Source organism: Microcebus murinus, chromosome 15, assembly GCF_040939455.1.
Source record: "Microcebus murinus isolate Inina chromosome 15, M.murinus_Inina_mat1.0, whole genome shotgun sequence".
Classification (NCBI taxonomy): Eukaryota; Metazoa; Chordata; class Mammalia; order Primates; family Cheirogaleidae; genus Microcebus; species Microcebus murinus.
In genome coordinates this window covers 35,221,147-35,243,141 of record NC_134118.1, presented here as the reverse complement: position 1 = coordinate 35,243,141, position 21,995 = coordinate 35,221,147, and the positions used below count along the sequence as shown (strand labels likewise).

The 21,995-nt window shown below is 36.8% G+C and overlaps 1 protein-coding gene across 1 annotated transcript in view; it reads right to left on the bottom strand.

The window, feature by feature from the left end:
- The window catches only part of LOC105881783 (protocadherin-23), a 108,589-nt gene that overhangs the window by 62,346 nt on the left and 24,248 nt on the right, over positions 1-21,995 (bottom strand). Inside the window, 4 exon segments of the mRNA XM_076010567.1 lie at positions 3,327-3,426; positions 4,714-4,901; positions 7,606-8,622; positions 9,633-9,869. Of these exon segments, the coding sequence (XP_075866682.1) occupies positions 3,327-3,426; positions 4,714-4,901; positions 7,606-8,622; positions 9,633-9,869 (1,542 nt within the window).

Here is a 21,995-nt window from a genome sequence, read left to right as displayed (position 1 = left end):
GACAAAATTGCACAGACTCATCTTGTATATTTCCTGTCTGTGATGTAGCATCAGCCATTTCTCCAAGGATTCCTGGTTCCTTTTGGTGGAAAATGGTTTTGGAAGAACACATGTGGGACGTTAGGGGTGGTTATAATTTCTAGGTCTTTTCAGTGGACAGAGAATACACACATAAAAAAATATATCATAAATTCATACTCATGCATATAATCAAAATAGATAGCAAATCTGTTAGTTAAATAACAGATTAGTACCCCATGGTGTGTGTGTGTTTGTGTGTGTGTGTGTGTGTGTGTATAGGAAGAGAGGATGGTATACCTGTTTTAAAACAGGAAAAAAATACAAAGATCTTACTAAACTAACTGACTTAACAAGGAGAGGAAGATTATTAAATGTGTGCCTGGAAAGCCAGTTCCCCCTCTCCTCTAGGAACAGATTTGAAATAGGCTAGAAGAATGGAAAGACAAAGTTGAGAGGTGACTAATGGGAGGTCAAAAAAACGGATGTTGGGCATGGGAAGGAATGTCTGAAGCAGGGGAGAGCAGGAACAGAAAAGAACAGCTGTCCTCCAGTGTGGAATTCTGCAGGCTCGTTACCTCTGTATAATCCACAATTCAATTGTTCTGGAAACTTGGAAAGAAATTCTGAAATGTTCACAGGTAAATAAATTAGGATGCCTTGTATGGGCATAGAGACACAGGAGGAGAACTTGCCCTGACCAAGGAGATAATGAGAAGAACAATCTGTAAATTTTCCAATGAAAATTGAACTCAAAACCACTGTCGAAGAAGAATTCTTTTTATCTTCTGTAACTTGCCTTTTTCACTTACATTTGGTTTCAAGATTTATTCATGTTGCTGTGTAAAAAGATCTAGTGCACTTGTTTTCACTGTAGAATTGTAGAATATTCCACATGAATATACTGTATTGTGAAAGCTATTGAGACAAGGCTTCAATGACTATCCTGTTACATGTCTCATTACACACATATATGAGTTACTCTAGGGTAACAGAAGTGGAATTACAAGGACATAGCATAAACAATCCTTAATTTTATCAGATACTGCTTCACTGTTCTTCAAAGTGGTTATACCAAGGAGTATGTTTTAAAATGTTTTTACTATTTCTTTTCTTTGAATTGTCTGTTGATATCCTTTGTCCAGTTTTTTATTTATTTGTCTTTTCTTATTGGTTTGCAGAAGTTCTTTAAAAAATATAAATACTAATTTTATATTGGTTAGATGGGTTGCAATCTTCTCCCAACTTGTGAATTGACTAATAAAATTATAAACAATGACATCTTTGTAGAGTTTTAGATTTTATTTTTATTTTTTTTTTTTTTTTTTTTTTTTTTTTTTTTTTGAGACAGAGTCTCGCTTTGTTGCCCAGGCTAGAGTGAGTGCCGTGGCGTCAGCCTAGCTCACAGCAACCTCAAACTCCTGGGCTCGAGTGATCCTTCTGCCTCAGCCTCCCGGGTAGCTGGGACTACAGGCATGCGCCACCATGCCCGGCTAATTTTTTATATATATATCAGTTGGCCAATTAATTTCTTTCTATTTTTATAGTAGAGACGGGGTCTCGCTCTTGCTCAGGCTGGTTTTGAACTCCTGACCTTGAGCAATCCGCCCGCCTCGGCCTCCCAAGAGCTAGGATTACAGGCGTGAGCCACAGCGCCCGGCCGAGTTTTAGATTTTAACATAGCTTATTTCTTTGTGAGTTCTGCTTTTCTTCTTCTTTAAAAGTCCTTCTTTATCCTCAATGCTGTATAAACGGTTTCATATTTTCTTTTGTAAGAATTAAGAATTTTCACATTATAAAAAAAAACCTCATCTTTAACGTGCTGAGAGGTAGAGATATAATTTTATTTTTCCATGTAGGTAACCAATCACATCAGTATCATATATTCATAGTTCATCTTTTCTCCATTTATTTTCCACCTCTCTTATATGCCATTTCCCAATATGTGAGGTGATCTCTACTGTCTGCAGCTGGTCTACTTATTAATCAGTGAGTCAATTACAACAGTGTCTTACAAAAGTTTTAGAAATCAAGACCTAGTACAGCAACTTTCTCACCTATTCTTTGGACATTGTTTTAGTTATTCCTTGTCTTTTGATCTTCATATGATTTTTAGAATCAGCTTGTCAAATTTCACTAAAAACTCACCGAGATTTTGATTGAAATTATGCTGAATTAATAATTGTCATCTTTAGGATATCAAGCCTTCCCAAGCATGACATGACACAGCTTTTCATTTCATTCTTTTATGTTCTTCATTATGCCCTTCATATTTTGTAATTTTCGACTTAACAGTCTTGTACATGTTTTTCTGGAAATTTCCCTATGCTCCTAATAGGGTCAGATCCTATCTGGAAAGTTTTAAAGCTTACATAATTTGAGGGGCTTTTCTTAAGAAAAACAGGACAATACTACAAATATAAATTGCCCACTTCCCCAGGGGAGCCTGTGTTAAGTAAAACACCCTGAAACCTAAGCCTTGTTAGCTTCACCGTAAATCTGCCCCTACACCCTATGGTTTTGTGAATTCCTTATTATGAATGAGATTGTTGAAAAACTGCTACATTTTTAAAAAATGCTAGTGAACTCTTCATGTTGACCTTGTTCCCAGAAAATCTGCTATCTTTTTAATTCCAATGGTTTGCCTTTGGCATCTCTTGGGTTTTCCATGAAGACAATCAAATTATCTGCAGGTAAGGGCAATGTTATCTCTTGCTTTCCTATGTTTGTGTCAAATATGATGAAGCACCAAATGTCTTTTAAAATGGCACAAAACATAATGCCAACTAAATTTAATCACTGGAACAAACAGGAAGCCTTTTTAGTCACATTAGAAAACATAAAAGTAAGCTTATTTCAATAAAGTTCCCATATACACATACACATCTGTACATATGTGACATTTTCTAGACATGATTTACTCTGACCTTAAGTCTTCACAAAGATGCATAGATGCTTGGCACACTTAATCATACTTAACACCATTTCTTATCCACCAACTACTACTTTCCTTTCAATAAAGTAAATTTGTACTTCACATTACCATAAATTATGCATTTACAGTGGATGGTTTCTATTTAGGACAGAAACTACTGTGATTTTTCATTAAACTTTTAAATTCTTTTTAACAAATTAAAGTAATTCTTGACAATAGCAAATGTATTTTGCTTGTAATTTGACATTATTTTCAAGTTAACTAGAACATTCTGAGTAAGCAAAATAGAATGTATTTTCCCAGAAGGAAATGTTTGATAAATAAAAGAGGAAATTCTAAAAGCTCTTAATCAGTTATGAACAGTGACTCTTACCTGAAGATACTGAATATATAACTTCTGCATTGTTTCCTTCATCAAGATCCTTTGCAAACACAGTTGTAACCAACATATTTACTGGTTGACCTTCCAGAACCTGTCATTAAAACAAACGGCTTACAAATGAGTCAGCTAAAGTTTAAAGAGAAATATCAATGGACCTTTAAATAAAAGAAGACACTACACTAAGCATTCGTAAACTGTTTTAAAATCCACATACAATCCAAATGTCTACCCTATAAAAGTTATATGGGTAAAAGTCTGTGAAAAGAATGCTCCTTACAAATTAAACCTTTTACTCAATTTGAATGAATTATTTGGGGCATGTGAGCTAATTTTGAAAAAAAAAAAAAGGAAATAAGTTAACTAAACAGTCTTAGATTTGGGTGTATTTTAAGAATTCTAGCATATTCTCATTCATTACCTTCTTAGGACATTTTTTCAAAGGTTGTTGTTATGGTCCAAAATACACTTAAATATAAACCTTCATTTCAAGAAACATACCTCATGCGCAACATAGCTCATTAATTAACAGGGATTTTCCTGGAATACTGAAATGCACATGTGAAGTTCAACTTCATGTTCAGAGTCCAATTGCCCAATTAAGCCACAGAATATTTTAATGATATGATTAAAAAATCATAATGATAATATGATAATCTTCACTTTGTTAGAATTTTTTATTAAATCTGGCTTTGGAAGATCAGTTTAAAGTTAAGTTCCTCAATACCTTTTTTAAGTCATTCAGTATGCATATTTGAGCAGAATTTGAATGTCCAATTCAATAGTTTTGGAGCAGTAGCTTCCAAATTCTGAGTACAACCAAGATATATTTATTTCTTAATTATGCACATGAACTAATATATAACTAATTATGTATATTATAAAATATACAAAAACGTGAAAATGAAAAAGTTGAGATAATACAAATACAATCAAAAGTTTGTGCATGTGCTCAAAAGGAACGACTTAACTTTTACAGTCTCTGCATGTACACCCATCCCTTTGGAGCTATAGATTTTCCCCCCACATTTAACATCTAATATCTAATCTTAGATATGGATAACGATTGCTCATAAGAAGCTCTGCACAAAGAGATGCAGGTACACTACTGGAAAAACAATCTGTGTTTGAACATTACTGATCCTAAGGTACCATTATGCTTATATAAAGTGGGCAAGACTACATTCATTATCATAAAGCACATATATCCATCTCCTCTTTTAAAAATATGTCTTTTTTAACATGTGCACAATTTCTAGGTCTTCTGGAAATGTATGCTTTGCCACAGTGATATGATGAATTCACATGTTTTACCACAAGATGGTGCTCAAGACAAATGACTGAAGATACTACAGCTTCATTGCAAGCCTACTTCACAAACCTTGACACGCAATTCCTTTCCATGGATATACTGTGGGAAGAACGGCCTGTTATCATTGATGTCAGTAACTGAGACATAAACCGCCATGGTGGCATTTCGCGGTGGGGAGCCACAGTCCGTCACTAGCACAGTCATCTCATGGTGCACCTGATGCTCGTGATCCAATGCCACCCAACTGATCAGCTCGCCTGGGGACACAGAGTAGAACAAAAGACACAGACACTGTGTTCTAGAATACTGGCTTATGGACCACATCCAACACAAGTCACAGAAGCAAAATCAAACTTAAAGCTTTGAGCCAAAGTGTGACTTCCAAGATCACATACATAGTAAGTAGTTTGGCTCTATGGTACTGTTGAATGAATTTTCTGCAGTTGCTCCTGAAAATGCCACTTCAAATTGGTTATTCTTTGTAATCTGAATTATCTACCATCAACCATTTGAACTAAAAACAAAAAACAAAAAACCATGAACTCATAAAAACAAATGACTAAAACTCTAGGAAACTTAGTAACAATTCAGAAGATTTTAAATTGCTGCTTATCCCTCTTTATGCTGATATACAAGATAATGGAAATCTTGTAAGCTCTGACACCAAAAGTTCCAGGTCTGGGTCCCAGTTCTGCCATCTTAGACATGTAACGACCTCTCTGAGCCTACCTCCTAGGACTGCTATCAGGAACAAGTACAATCATAAATTTACAAGTATTTTGTAATTATTACATACAGTTATTAATACTATTTTAAAATAATGGAAAAATATCTTCCTGAAGGTCAAATAATATTCCTTAGGCAATGGTTCATTTTTAATGCATACATGTATTCATTTTTATCTCATGAAATATATGCATGGAGATAGACAGTCACTTCTTCAATAACTCTGAATGTGTTATAAATCTTGTTTTACATATTTTTGCTCAGAACTGCACTATCTTTGGTAATTTCCCTCATGAGTCAGCCATGGATTCAAGCATAAGATCCTAATGCCAAGGGCCTTAGGGAGCCAAGTGCTCTCTTTGATAGCTCATCTCTTTCTGTCAAGCATTGGCTTCTTCAACATTCATGAAAAAATTTACCTGTGAGAAAGAAACATGAAGCTGCTACCACCAAACATTCCTATCGCTAGGAATTTTTTTCCTCTTAATCCAAATAAAATGACATTGAGTTTTTTTAAAAAGCTGAAATGAGGAACAAGAATGAAAATTCACACTTGGGTAAAGTTGCTGAATTTGTGGGCTTAAATGCAGTGTTTACTATAACTGCATAAACTCTGTTTATATAGTGTTTACTGAGATTTTAATAAAGATCACAGCACAACTGCATTTTTTAAAGTTCCAAACTGTAATTCTCTTCTGAAGACCTTAAATTCTGAATGGCAAACAGATTTCTATTTCATGAACCAACGCTGACTGACAAGCAGCAGCTGTTTGGAGGTCAGGGGTGGAAAAGACTGCAGCTCAGCCTGGGGCTGGATGTGGGTGACACCAAGGCAGGGTTCATGGGAGCTAGGGTCCCTGTCACTAGGAAGACTGCCCGGAGCACTGGGATTGTGGGGGGGTGTGCCTGCCAGGCTGTGGAGGACACCCCCACCCTGCCTTGCCACACTGTTCCTGGGGGTAGGAACGGTTGACAAGCACACAGTCTCTCAAGCCTCTTCACACACTTCATCTCTTTGCCTCTCAGAGCATGACACAGAGCATGTCAGGAATGATCTCTTCTATTCATAGTAAGGAAACTGAGCTCTGAGCTTAAGTTACTTGCTTAAAGCCATACAACAAATTAGGAATAAATCTAGGGGCTAGATTAATTGTAAAAGAGGGAAAATCATTGGGGGACTGATTGTAGTATGAACATTAAAAAAAAAAAGTCACCAAGTAAAATAGAAGACCTAGAAAACTACGTAGCCACATGGAAGTAAGAACAAGCAGGGCCATCCTGTATACCTGCATGGTTTGTTTCCTGCAGAAGGGGTCCCGGCTTAGGGAGTGAATGGGAACAGAAATGCAGATTGTGCCCTTCTTGGCAAGCCATGTGCCCTGCTGAAAAGCTCCATCTGTTGAGGAAGGGCCACATTCTCCTAATTCACATAGCAGGGCCTTTAGAGCAAAAGGTTGAAGTTAATATGAACTGAGTTCAAATTCTGTCCCACCAAAGGGCAGTGGCACCGTTTGCACAGGTTATAACACAGATGGTGCCTCCTGGGCTGTACAAAGAGGTGGCCTCCCCTTATCTCCTACTCGCTGCATGACCTTGGGCATGATACTTTAGCTGAGTCTCAGTTTTCCCAGCTATGTACTTAAAGTATGAACATAGTTCATTGTAGGGATTAAATAATATCCTTGTAAATTTATATAATTTAAACTATAATGACTTTCAATATTTAATTTCTTAATTAAAACTTCAAAAAAATCCACTGTAATTATTCTCCTTTTCCCCCTGGTTCCCTTGCCAAGAATGGGAACAGATATTCCTAGAGTGATTTTGAAATCTTAACTAATGGATTGATTTCTAGTCTTGCATCAATGGCATATAGATTTTGTAAAGTATGTTTTGACATATTTTAAAAGCCTACAAGTGAAAGAGAATGGTTGGTGAAAAAAATTAGCCTTTACATAAAGATGTATTCAATACAGTTCAGACGATCGCTTTAATTCAGAATAAGAACCATATACTGGCAATATATAGGTATGAGGCAAGAGAAGTGGGAATCATTATAGGTGAAATTCTATTCCAATTTTTACTTCACTTTAAAATCTCACACTACTATATCAAATACTGTATTTATTAAAAACAGTTATTTTAATTGTATGTTTGCACTAATGCTATACCTAAAGATTCGAGTTGTCTCGATCCTGATTTTAAAAGAAAAGAGTGGAAGATACAAAATGCTACCTGTATTAGGATTCATCTTGAAGAATTTTCCATCAGACAAAAGGAAATATAATAGCTGTCCATTCTTCCCAGAGTCTGCGTCAATAGCTGTAATTCTGCCTATTACCCCTTGGGGAACCGGGCTCTCTTCAACTTTCAAAAACAACACATCATGCAAGAAGGTAGGGGAATTGTCATTCTCATCCAGGACATGAACAATGACTGAAGTGCTCACATTTTGCAGCAATCTGTCCTCTGGGATCCGGGCAAACACTCTAAAATTGTGTGTTTGTGTGGATTCGTAGTCGAGCTGTCGCCGCAGATAAATCCAGCCCGTGTCAGGGCGGATTCCGAACACGGCGGCGTGCACGCCGGGTTCCAGCCAGTACATTGGCCGCGCGGTGGCGCGCCGTGGGCCAAGCGCGCGGGCCTGCGTCTGTAGGATTTGTGTCGTCGGTGCGAGCGACTCGCTCGCTTCCACTTGATAGACTAGGTGTCCAAAAGTCAGGGATGGGCTTTGTTCTTGTTTTTCGACAACTACTGTCAGGGCCAGCAGGGATGCCCGAGGAGGAACGCCCAGGTCCTCGGCCACGAGCGTCAGCACGTGCTTCTGCGGCGCGTCGCCTCCCAGGCTGGCATTGAGGTACAGCACACCCAGACCCCGGTCGATGGTGAAGACCCTGGGATGCTGGCTGGCGATGGCATATCGGATGAACCCGTTCCGCCCACTGTCTCTGTCCTCCGCACGCGCGAGGTACAAGGCTGTGCCAGGCGGAGTGGCGTGCGGTATTCTGATCTCTTCGGAGGCCGTGAGGAACACGGGGTGGTTGTCATTGACGTCGATGACCGTGATGTTGACCTCCGTGCTGCTGCAGGCCGCAGAGCTGCCGAGCTGCGCCTGCACCGTGAGCACAGCCACGGGCTGCGTTTCGTGATCCAGAGGCTTCTGGGTGCGAATCGTGCCCAGCCACGGGTGAATCGAGAACTTTCCGTCCAGATTGCCAGAAGAAATTCTGTAAAAGATTGGTTCTGAGGAGTCTGAAAAGAGAGAGACAGCAATCACGGCATGCCAAAGGAATGTACCAACTGGAAACGCTGAAGCTGGAAATATTAATACAGCCATGTGCCACATAATGACAGTTCAGTTAGTGATGGACCACATATACCATGTTGGTCCCATAAGAGTACAATACCATATCTTTACTGTATCTCTTTTATGTTTAGATGCACAAATATTTACCACTGTGTTACAATGGCCTAAAGTATTCAGTACATAACACGTTGTACGGGTTTGTAGCATAGGAGCAATGGGCTATAGCCCAGATGTGTAGTAGGCTATACCGTCTAGGTTTGTGGTAAGCCCACTCGGTGGGATCTGAACAATGATGAAATCACCTAAGGGCGTATTTCTCAGAATGTTTCCTGTTGTTAAGGATGCATGACTACATACACTGCATCTGTGGAGAATACTGTGCAATGTTTTACTTCTTCCTAAGCTTTCCAAGACTGTTGAGAAGTGGACACATGGTTTGAGATTATTTGGCAGACACAGAGAATGTCCAACGGACAAAAGCAAGCCACAGGTTTCACTGTCTCCCTTCATTCTTCCTAGATAAAAGGGAAAGATACTCAGAACCTAACTTGGCTATCTTTTTTATATAGTTGGGGAAGCCAAGTTAAGTTTATGTTGATGTTTCTCTGTGATATCTACCTATGAAGGGCAAATGCCCTCCGCAGAAGTTGAGGCAATTTAAAAGTGTGTGTGTGATTTTCGGTGAGGGGGTTATAGGAGACACATACTATATGCCTTATAATTATTCTGCATTGTTTTCAACTTTCTTTAAAAAATATCCATTAGCTTTGTGATCAGAAATATAAATTGTGGAATGTTGAAAGAACAAAGAGCAAGCCACAGGTGTGCTATCGCCCTGCATTTGTCTTGCAAGGAGAGAAGGAAAGAATTACTCAAGCCAGATTGCACAGCCTAAGAGAACACAGGAAATGTTCTGATGATGGACTCTGCTGCAGCGTAAGAAACAAACACTCACTCAAGGGCTCGCTTGCTTTCACTGTCCCAACAATACTGTCTTCAGGCACATCTTCATAAATGGAGAAAGTATACTTAGGCCTTTCAAATTCAGCAGGCGCCAGAATCGTCTGGAGAATGTGTATAGTGACATCGGCATTAACGACAGCTGTGAGCCCACCACCATCTCGCGCACAGACCATCAACACAAGTGTAGTGGACTCCAAGTGACTAAGAGTTGATGTTAGGTAAATAATTCCTGAATAAGGGAAAGAAAGAATTAATAAACAGATAACATGTAAGAAATGCTGACGAGCAATAGTAACATCTGATCTATTAATTCTACTGTGATTTTCAGTTTTATGTATCAACTTAACTGAGCCATGGGTTGGCCAGATATTTGATAGAACATTATTCTGTGTATGTCTGTGAGGGCATTTTTGGATGGGATTAACATTTAAATATGTAGACTGAAATAAGAAGATTGTCCTCCCTAATGTGGGAGGGCTTCATCCAATCAGTTGAAGGCCTAAATAGAATAAAAAAGCTGACCCTCTCCTGAGTAAGCATTTCTCCTGCCTTCAAACTGGGACATTGTTTTGTTTTGTTTTTTAATCCTGCTCTCAGACTCAAACTAAAACACTGGCTCTTCCTGGGGCTTGAGCTTCCAGTCTTCAGTCTGGAAATTCATCATTGGTTCTCCTGGCTCTTAGGCCTTCAGACTCAAATTAGAACTACACCATCAGCTCTCCTGGGTTCAATTTGCTGATTCATCTTGCAGATCTTGGGATTTGCCAGCCTCAATACTTGCACGAGCCAATTCCTTATAATAAATCTCTTCACATATCTATAAATGTGTGTGTCTTTGTGTGTGTACACATTCACACACACATACGCATCATATTAGTTGTGTTTCTCTGGAGAACCCCAACTGACACATCCATTTTCCAACTCAAGAACTTGATCATATTTGCAAAATCATAGTCCAAATTCTGTCAGGTATGCAGTATTCTCCTAGAGCTTAAATATTAGACATCTTGGAAGTATACCAAGTCACAAGAAAAATGTAAATTGTGTTGCCTTTTTTGGGCCTTATTACCATATCAACAGCCTAAGATGACAGAATAACAAAGTATATCCTATAGTCTATTGTATTTGAACATGGGTAACATGGGGTTGTAGGGTTACCAGAATCCCAAGGCTATAGGATGAAACTAAATTTTATCTTCTGAAGTATTTAATATAGGCCTTGAAATAGACCATATAGGATAGCTCTATTTTTCAACTGATTCCACTCCACCTTTGTTGGTGAGAATAGAATGCAATAGCTGTGTGTGAGAAAACTTCAGTAAATGTGAAGACCATGGGAACAAAAGTGGCAAGTTAAGCTTATGCAGGTAGAGTGTGTGAGAGAGGAGGTGTTTCTAGTTAAGTCAGTAATGATGACAAAGCTAATTGTTTATTATTGTTAACACTACCCTTTAAGGTACTAGTTTGAAAACATGAAAATAGATCTAACATAACCAACTTAAGAAATGAACCTGTTAGTTTTGTTTAATATGAAAGAAAATTATTGCAAACTTATTAAATGAATTTACATCCAATAAACATGGCTGAGCTTTATGGAAACTGTCATGGTGCTACTGGCCATAATAATAATTAGTTAAATGAAGGGATAGTGTAGTCTTTACCAGTTAATGAGAAACTGGCAAAAAAAAAACATCAGGAATATAAGATTCTAGGCATAAAAAAGGATATACCACTTGATTTCTTTCTTTTTTAAGTCAAAATCTGCCCTCTTATAATTTCAGTTACTTCTTTCTATTTCGCCTAGAAGTTTAATGAAATATGTCGCATTTCTCTTTGACACGATACATCATCAACTGACGTCAAATGTCTTGCCTGACCTGGCTCCAAACACAACATCTCCATTTTCTTTTTTCCTCCCAGATTTATTGAAGGGGGGTGTAATTGACAAATAAAATCATGTTCATTTGAGGTGTACAATGTGACGATGTGAGATATACCTACTACCATTTTCTTTAATAGTTACTTATCTAACATGATTTTAAGTCATTTCCTTGATGGTTCCTTTTTTCCAAACGTGCTCCAAATTGATCTCAGTTTTGACACCCAAAGTGAATACAGATACAATCTGACTATTAAAAAGCAAGGCATAAAAACTCTTTATTAGAATACTACAAAATACTAATGTAACCAACTATATTATTACAGTAGCTATTAGCAATCATATTAAAATTTGGGTTCATACTGATTTGGTGGTTCACAAAAGTACTAAATACTTGTAACACAAGCGATCTGACTTAGAAATAGGCAGATCTTTCCCATCTGTTATTGGTGCAGTTTTTAAAAAAATTATTGTTTTATTATTAAAGTCAATGTTTGATTGAAAAAAATAAAACTCAAATAATACAAATATGTCTACAGAAGAAAATGAAAAGTCCCCTTACCCCCAACCATCTGTACTCCCTAGGTATATATTCTTCCAGGGGTAACTCAATTTCAATTATAGAGAAATTTTGAAAATTGTCATTTTTCCCCCTTGATGATTATCATAATGAAAAAATTAAATTAGTCTTCCTCAACTAGATACAACCTGGTCTTCCTGCCTCCAGACTGACTCCTTCAGAACCATTTTTCATACTTGTGTTAGGATAGTCTTGAAATCCAAATCTTGACATATTATTGCCTCCCATGTTTTCATGGTAAAGTTCAAATGCACGCCATTCATAAGTTGACTCCCCACCCTCTCTGTAGCCCCATCTCCTGACCTTTCACTCTAGGCAAAGTGAACTACCTATAATTTCCAGAATAGACCTCGCTTTTTTCTATTCAGATTGCTGCATCCTCTTGCCAGAACAACTTCTTCATCTTCTTCGACCTAATGATTTCTAGTCATACCATAAAGCATGGCTCAAGTCTTGCCTGGTGCAGTTGGCCTTCTCTACATACTACTCTTCTATGATCCCACAGTGCCCAGGGTATATATGCTTATTATAAATTTAACACATTGTACTTTAATTATCAGTTATTATCTCTTTTATCATCTATTTGTTTATTCATTAAGTTACTCAATGATTTTTAAATAAAATTAAAAGACAACATTCTGAAAATATACAAACAACAATTTAGTATCCATCATAAACAGAGTTCTGCAATCAAGATTTAAAGTCAAGTAACCTGAAAGTTGGTTAGTAATGGATAAACACAGGTATTTTAGATAAGAAAGAATAAAATGTTAATAAACCTAATAATGCTTAAACTCATAATAAAAATGGAAATGCAAAATTAAAACAATTACCTCTTATTTTTACTTTTAATGTTTCTTAAAATATGTAAGTGATAATAATACCCGGGGTTAATAAAGGATGTGGTATTTATGTATATTCTCCAAAAGGCATTTTGGCAATACTTATCAAACTTTCAATTGTTCATATTCAATAATCTAGAAATCTACCCTACACTTGCACAAGTACACAGAAATAAATGAACAGCATGTACTTTACCATCTTGCAAATGACCTTAATATCCATCAAGAAAAGAATGAATGGTTCAATCTATTGTGGTGTATTAATACAATAGAGCAAAATGTAGGATCAAAAAAGAATAAAGAAAATATACATATTTTCATGTAGAAAGATTTTACATGCTATTAATACATTTTATGTGAAAAACAAGTTGCAAAAGTGAATCTATAATATAAACTATTGTGTTAGAAAATGTTAGTACTGCATATATTAACCAGGATTCTCCAAAGAAACAAGCCAATAGAATAGATACATAGATAGACAGATAGGATTGCTGGAAGGAATTGGCTGAGATTATGAAAGCTGAGAAGTCCCATGATCCGTCATCTGCAAGCTGGAGACCCAAGAAAGCTGGTGGCATGGTTGAGGGCCTGATGGCCAGAGAGCCAATGGTGTAGATTCTAGTAAGGTCTGAAGGCTGAGAACCAGGAGCACCCAGGGCAGGAGAAGATCAATGTCCCAGTTCAAACAGTCAGGCAGAGAATAAATTCAACCTTCCCCAACCTTTTTATTTTGTTTAGGCCCTCAGTGAATTACATGGTCTGCTTTACTCCATCCACCAGTTCAAAAGCTAATCTCATCTGGATATCTATGCCCTCATGGACACAGACCCCAAAATAATGTTTAATCAGATATCTGGCCATGTTGTTGAACAGTCAAGTGAACACATAAAATTAATCATCACACTGGATAAATATTTTAAAAATGATGGTATATCTCTATTTAATATGAAAGATAGATTCATGAAATCCTGCCAAGTGAGAATGTGAGATTATAGAACAATATGGAAAGTATAAGTATAAACACACAGATACTGTATGTGTGCACACACAGAAATATGTGCATTGGAAAATACGAAAGGATATGAACAACTGTCAAGAGAGGTCATGTTTATCTGCTTTGAATTAATTCACTCGTTTATAAAACGAGGATGACAATAGCTCCTATGTCAAAGATCTGGCATAGCAGTCAAATGAGTCAACATAGGTAAAGTACTTAGAAAAGCTTCCAGCACATAGTAAATGCCCAATAAATATTGTCAAAAGACACAACAACAGTTAATTTTTTTTAAGACCTTGATTGGTTTTTTTTTTTTTTGGTTTTTTTTTTTTTTTTTTTTGAGACAGAGTCTCACTTTGTTGCCCAGGCTAGAGTGAGTGCCACCTCGGCCTCCCAGAGAGCTAGGATTACAGGCGTGAGCCACCGCGCCCGGCCTTGATTGGTTTTTTTTTTTTTTTTTTTTTTTTTTTTGAGACAGAGTCTCGCTTTCTTGCCTAGGCTAGAGTGAGTGCCGTGGCATCAGCCTAGCTCACAGCAACCTCAAACTCCTGGGCTCAAGCGATCCTCCTGCCTCAGCCTCCCGAGTAGCTGGGACTACAGGCACAAGCCACCATGCCCGGCTGATTTTTATATATATATATATTAGTTGGCCAATTAATTTCTTTCTATTTTTATGGTAGAGACGGGGTCTCGCTCAGGCTGGTTTTGAACTCCTGACCTTGAGCAATCCGCCCGCCTCGGCCTCCCAGAGTGCTAGGATTACAGGCGTGAGCCACCACGCCCAGCCCCTTGATTGGTTTTTATTTGCAATTCTAGAATTGGGCACAGCTTGTTCTCATGAGTCTATGAAGAGTCTATGAAGTTGCCTTTATAGATGTAAAAGGGCTGAGAAAAGTAGAAACAGAGAACAAAAAGCAGATTGGGCCTTTCACAATTCTTTTCTTATAAAGGTTAACCCAGAGAGGACTTCCTTATCATGCTGACTACAACTGGCCTGTTTGGGGATTTGGCTATTATCTTTTTCTTTCTCCTGATTTCTTGGAAGGGCAGATAAACAACTGCATTTCACCATTGTGGCCCTGAAACTTCAGAATGAGTGACTCCATTTTGGTTTGGTCTATTGGGCCTTGTGCAAGAACTCAGTCCAAACCAATGACCTCCTATAAATATTATTTAACAGTACTCATTATGATTTATAGACTGTGTCTCTCTATCTCTGTCTCTTCCAAAGCAGCTTATTTCTGCCTCCTCCTTGCTTCATAGGAAGATTTGTGACAATGAACGTGAACTATTATTCTCAAAAAATGAGGCAGATGTGCTCAATAAACCCATGTTTCTATTACCATTATTCTTTTATACGTAGGATTTAACAGCTAAGGGAAATCATAGCCTTTATGGAGAAACTCATGCATTTTGCTTTCATTTTTTTGGTGAAAATTATAACTAAATGCTGATTTCATTGTGTTGTTATGATTACTTCCAAGAAAATAAACAAAAAGATAGTTGATGAATACTATTTGAATAATAAACCAGAAGGCTAATTTTATTGTGGAGTTTTACAAACATAAAAATTAGAAGGGGCACAGCTAACTCCAGAAATAAAATCTCTGTGAGATGATGACACATAAAAATGCCACTTTTGTTAATTTCTTCCCAACAGTCTTGGTTCTATGTGAGAATCTGGAATCTGCTAATTTGAAGTTTTACATTGTTGATATGGTGAGCAGATCCTGGCTGCTCCAGCTAACAATGTCACATGAGACATATCACTGACTTCTCTCTGCATTTGCTTGTTCATCTGAATTATAAGGAAACTAATGGCATCTACTTTATGGAGTTCTTGAGGAACTCAGATGACATGACAGGAGTAAAGAAAGAATAGCATTGCGCATATGGCAAGTGTTAAATAACTTTCTGAAAACATTATTCTTAGCCCAGTGACTTTTCACTCTGAATTTCCTTGACTTTAATTACCTTAACAGGAAAAATTTCATCATATTCTACAACTTAGTTTATATGCTTAATATCCAGCACCAGAAACATTTAAATAAATCATTTGAAAACATTTCTCCATGGAGAAGTAACTTACGTAATTAAAAGACAGTTAGTGAAAATCCATGGTTTGGGTTTTTTTGTTTTTTTAACTTGAGGGTGAAATTGTGTATCTGTGTTTTGCCAACTGTCTACTTTCTGAGGCTGATGTGAGTCATATGCACACACTGGTCAGCAAACACACAAAACAGAAATAAATACTTTGGCTTAAAGTGACATTACATCTGTAAGAGTAATGCTAAATCCCTGCTAGTTGATCTCTTCTAAATCACAGATATTTATTTTTATTCTAAAGTCACTCTGAATGTCGAATTTAAAACCTGCACTGCAAACATTTATACATCTATATGTAAGCAAAATCCAGAATTTAATTAGAAAAACTTAAGGCATTTTGTAATTTTGATTTCCAGGCAATACTTACTACCTATTTTTTAACCATCAATCTCGTCACAAAATATATCATCACATATATTTTGTATATTGGAAAGTAAATTTACCAATACTAACGTTAGGTAACAAATGTCAGAATATTCTTTTATTATTATTTTTAATCTTTATTTTCACCAAAAGTAACAGGTTAGTGTCCATTAAAACTACAAGCTTTACAAAAGCACAAAATTTAGGAAATTATTTGAGAATTCAGACCTCAGGGAAAATGCAGAAAAAGAAGGGACAGCCAGAGGCTCAGGAAGAGCAGCCCCTCCTGGACATGTCTGCACGAGGTTCTACTTCCGGTTTGTTCACCCAAACACTATGGCTGAGAAAACAGCCTCTACTGGTGAAAACTTAGTGTAGAAACTGGCATTTGTGATGGGTTTCTTCCACTCAGCATGACCAAAGTGAAGCTGAGGATTCGGGAAATAATGGACAACAGAGAAGGAAAAGGAAAATGGAAGGAAAGACTTTTAAGGGACTCCAATAAAGTATGTCCCGAAAAACAGCAATCTTGTCAAGAAAGGCTAATAAGTAATTATGCTACAGGTTTTCAGTGGGAGGGTAAAAAGGAGGGGTGTGGGTAAAATTAAGAGGTGACTATATAATGTGGAAAACATATTCAAATTCCTGTCATTTGAATATGTTTACAAATTACAGAAAAAGAATGCAGCTATAATAAATAAAACTACAAAAACATTTGGAACAGTATAAATGAACGCACTGAGATGATATAGGTTTAAAAAGTTGATAATACTGCCTTGATAAGTAGTTTCTTCCAAATGGGTGCCTTCCTTTTTAAACAACAGTTTCAACTATTTAAAATATTTAACCTCTAAATGCAGGCATTCACTGCTTTCAGGTATTTTGCTGTTTCTGTGAGTTATGCATATTAGGCAATTTAATCACAGTTATAATTAGGTACTTCCAACTTACCTGAGTATAGAGTGAACTAACTACACACACACACACACACACACACACACACACACACACAAGCTGGGAAGGACTCCATGTTTGTCTAGAAATAAAAGGTTTATTTTGTTATCAGTTTCATTAGCCTTTTGTTTTCTATATGGACTTGCAAGGAGTTCTAGTCTTACCTAATGCCATCCTCCCCACGAGTCACTCCAACCTACCAGACTAAATGTGGACACCTCTAACCCAATAAAGTTGAGGTAACGAAAAACAGCAGCTTCCATTATCCCCACCCTTGACAAGCTCGACCTTCTGGGAAGAGATGAGCAGCTACCCCTTCCAACTGCAGGAGGTCAGATTCCAATTCGAATCTGGAATCTAATTGCCCTTTCAAAAGGGTCAGGCGTCCACATAAAGATTTCTTTACCTGTCTTCTTTGTAAATGTTCCCCATTTAAATTTATTTTGTGCAACTGTTTTTCCCCTACCCCTAAGTGAAAATTCAAGAAGCTCTGATGACTTCTACAATCACTATCAACCAATTGAAATTCTTTCTGTTACTTTCAGTCACAAAACAGTCTCAATTGAATACAGTCATGTATAGCATAACAACGTTTTGGTCAATGATGGGCCACATTTATGACAATGATCCCATAAGATTATAATAGACCTGAAGAATCCCTATTGTTTAGTGATGTCACAGCTGTCATAACATCACAGTGTGAGGCATTACTCATATGGTTGGGGGACTGTTGGTGTAAACAAACCTACTAAGTTGCCAGGCATACAAAAATACAGCACATACATCAAGTATGGTACATAATACTTGATAATGATAATAAATGACTATGTTACTGGGTTATGTACTTATTATACTATACTTTTTATTGTTATTTTAGAGTTTCCCTCTACTTATTAAAAAAGATTAATTGTTAATTAATCTTTTATTAATCTTTAATTAATAATTAATTAAAACAGCCTCAGGCAGGTCCTTCAGGAAGTATTCCAGAAGAAGACATTGTTATCATAGGAGGTGACAGCTCCATGCATGTTATTGCCCCTGAAGACCTTCCAGTGGGACAAGATGTGGAGGTGGAAGACAGTGATATTGATGATCAGGACCTTGTGTAGGCCTAGGCTTGTGTGTGTGTTTATGTCTGAGTTTTAATAACAAAGTTTAAAAAATAAAATAAAATTTTAAAAAAGGAAAAAGCTTATAGAATAAAGATATAAAGAAGTGTTTTAAAATAAACTTAGTGTAGCCTAAATGTTTATAAAGTCCACAGTAGTATATAGTAATACCCAAGGCCTTCACATTCACTCACCACTCACAGACTCACGCAGAGCAACTTCCAGTCCTACAAGCTCCATTCATGGGAAATGCCCTATATAGGTATGCCATTTTTCATCTTTTTATACCATATTTTTACTGTACTTTTTCTATGTTCAGATATGTTTAGAGACACAAATCTTTACCATTGTGTTACAACTGCCTACAGTATTCAGGACAGAAACACACCATATAGGTTTGTAGCCTAAGAGCAATAGGCCTAGGTGTGTAGATGGCTATGTCACCTAGGTTTGAGTAAGTAGGTACACACCATGACGTTTACACAAAGACAAAATTGCCTAAGGATGCATTTTTCCAAATGCATCGTTGTGGATAAGTGACTCATGATTATAATTAAACTATAAAGGGCCATACAATAATCCAAACTCTAAACTTTCTTTAAAGTTCATTGAGGCACATGCTGCAGGTCAGAAATAGTTGGCTTCTTCTCTCTCTTCTCATCTAGCTCTTCTCCTCCTCCCTCATCTTGCTAATTCAAATCTCTGAACCATGCAGGATTGAGGCAAGTGGGGACGGGGGAAGAGAGCGGGCCAGGCAGGTTCTTCCTTGGCAGGCTCTGCCATAAGGATCTTTGGCCTGGTAAGTTGTTCAAAACTCTCTTTCTCTTTAGGTGCTTTCATGGCTTTTTTGGAGAAAGATCCTAACCTCTAATCTGAAGCTACCTTGGCAGAGGTGAATAGATCTCTCCATTCAGAGTATCCATGACCTCTTTGTCTCCTGAAAAGCTGACAGTTCTCAGAACTTCTCCCTCTGGTCTTTTCTGGACAGGGTCGAAAAACAACTCCCCACTAGCTCTCCTGCAGAAATGTCCCACCTCCAGGAGAAACGATTAAATAATCTCTGCCCCTATAAACTCCTGGAATACAGAATCTCCACTCCAGAAACCTCTTTCTGTTGTCATCCCTTCCTTCCTTCATTTCTCAGGGGAGGGTCGGACATGAGTCTACAGCTAGCCCCGTACTGCAGGGAACATTGATTACCTTCTCTGAGTGGTCATTAAGGTGCAGGCACCCCACCATAGTGGGGGAACCCACAAATCAATAGCAGCTCTCTCCAAGTTATCAACCTTTTTATCTCTAATTTATCAACCTTTTATACCTTTGACAAGGTGGATTTCCTTTATAAATCCTGAACAAAGTCTAGTATCCCCATGGAATATAGAATTTAGTATATATCTTAGTGACTCGGTCCAAATGTACATTTTCATTTTTTGTCACAAATGCTTAATAATTTCCCTCTCCTTGTCTTGATTTATGTTGTGTGCTTCTCTGGAATCTGTCTGTTCTTCCCAACTCACTTACCCAGATCTGAGCTATCCTACAAGGTTCAGCTCAAGTTCCATCTGGACTATGATCCCTTGTCTCACTATTTTAAATTTTCGAGAGTTTTCTTCTGAAGCCCTGCAGTAATTACTGTCATCAGTACATGGAGTTTGCCCTTAGTGTTTCTTTTTCATGGAAGACAAATATAGTCACCATAATTAGATAGAGTGACTCTATGGTCTACAAACTTGATTGTACCTGAAATCTGAAAATATTTTTTAAAGATGTGCTGATACAAGGATAGATGATGAGTCCAGAAAAAGTAGGAAAAGGGGAGGCAAATGTTAGGCCTGCACAGCCAGGTCCAATAAGTTTATTTGAAAGAACTCACCACATAGAAGAGGGAACTATTAGGATAAAACCTGTCCTTCCACAGGCTGAATATTTCAAATATTCACTTTATTAAAAACTCTTTATTTTGAATATAAAGAGGAGCTTTGAATATAAAGAGGAAATATAAAGCTTTGAATATAAAGAGGAAAACTCAATTCTTGAATCAACATTATTTTTTTCAGCTTTACAGAGCTATAATCGACTAATAAAAATTGTACATTTGAATTCAATATTCTTAAATAAACTGAGCTCTCTATTAAAAGTTGAAGGGCCAGAAAACATGTGACTCTAGTATATCTATCACATGTATATGTATATTTGTGTATAATAAATAATAAAATCATAAATAAAATGAATAGCTCTCTTTGCCTATATATTTGTTAGCCTAAAATTTATGATACTATATTTTAATACTCTAAAACACAGTGATTATTTAGCTCCCATTTTTCATGACACTTCCCAATGACCATTAACCAACAGTGCAGAGACCACTTGTAACTTAAAAAAATAGCCATTGATTAATTTATGTTTGAATGACTGCTTGGATTTATACATACCAATTACAATGTGCAATATTATTTGTCTGTGTTCTTCACCTTATCACTTTTTGTTTAAAGAAAGAAAAATGCTGGACTGAAATATTTTTAAAAATATATAATGGTAAAAGAACTTAAAGACAAAGGTCTTCTCCTAATTAAAATATACCATATGTTACATATATTATACATATAGAGATATAGATGTAGATATAATCATGCTATGCTACTAATTAAGTAATACTGACTGCCAGAATAAAATCTCTTGGAAAAGATGGAATACTCTTAACCAAGGATGCAATTCATAGTTAGAAAATATTCTGCAGATCATTACTAAAGTTGCAAGCGATAGGATAGTTAAAAAGAATAAAAATAGGCACAAAATTATGGCCTTCTCCAGTCTGTAAGTGTGGTTTTCTCAAAAACAGATACAGATCAAAAACTATGGTATATCTATACCAGTTTACTATTAGTTGTTAATCCTCTTCAAGTCTCTCCTATATTCAGCTTGTGAGAATAAAGGCACTTATTCACTTAAGGATGGTGTTATGCTATTTATTTTGCACACAAATCTGGGTGACTAAGTCATAGTGGCTGAAAGAACTAGAATGGATTCTACCTCATATTGACAACTAAAAAAAATTTCAAGAAAAATGTACCTGTTTTGGAAAATTTCACTGAATTCTATTTATTCAACTGAAAAGAGTAAATAAAAATCAACAGATAATTTGGTAAACACATAGGGTTGCATACGAATTCCTGTCACAATGAAAGATAATTTTTCTATCTTATTTAGTGGAATCCATAGAAGCTATATTTATCTTAGCTTTGTCTATACTTTTTAAAAAGTCATAATAATGGAAAGAGCCTTGAAATTGAAGTCCAAGAAGTAAATTCAAGTGTCAGATTTGCTACTGTGTCCTCAAGTAAGTCACTAAGACTTTTAGAGTCCTTAATCTCTTCATTTGCAGGTGGACATAAAACTACCTGCCTTGTTTATCCCATAAGGTTGACACAGGGCTCAAACAGGCAATATATGGAAAAGACATTGTAAAGTATTATTATCTGAGACAGAACAGTATAGGGACAGCAGCACAGGGGCAGAAGTTCAAGT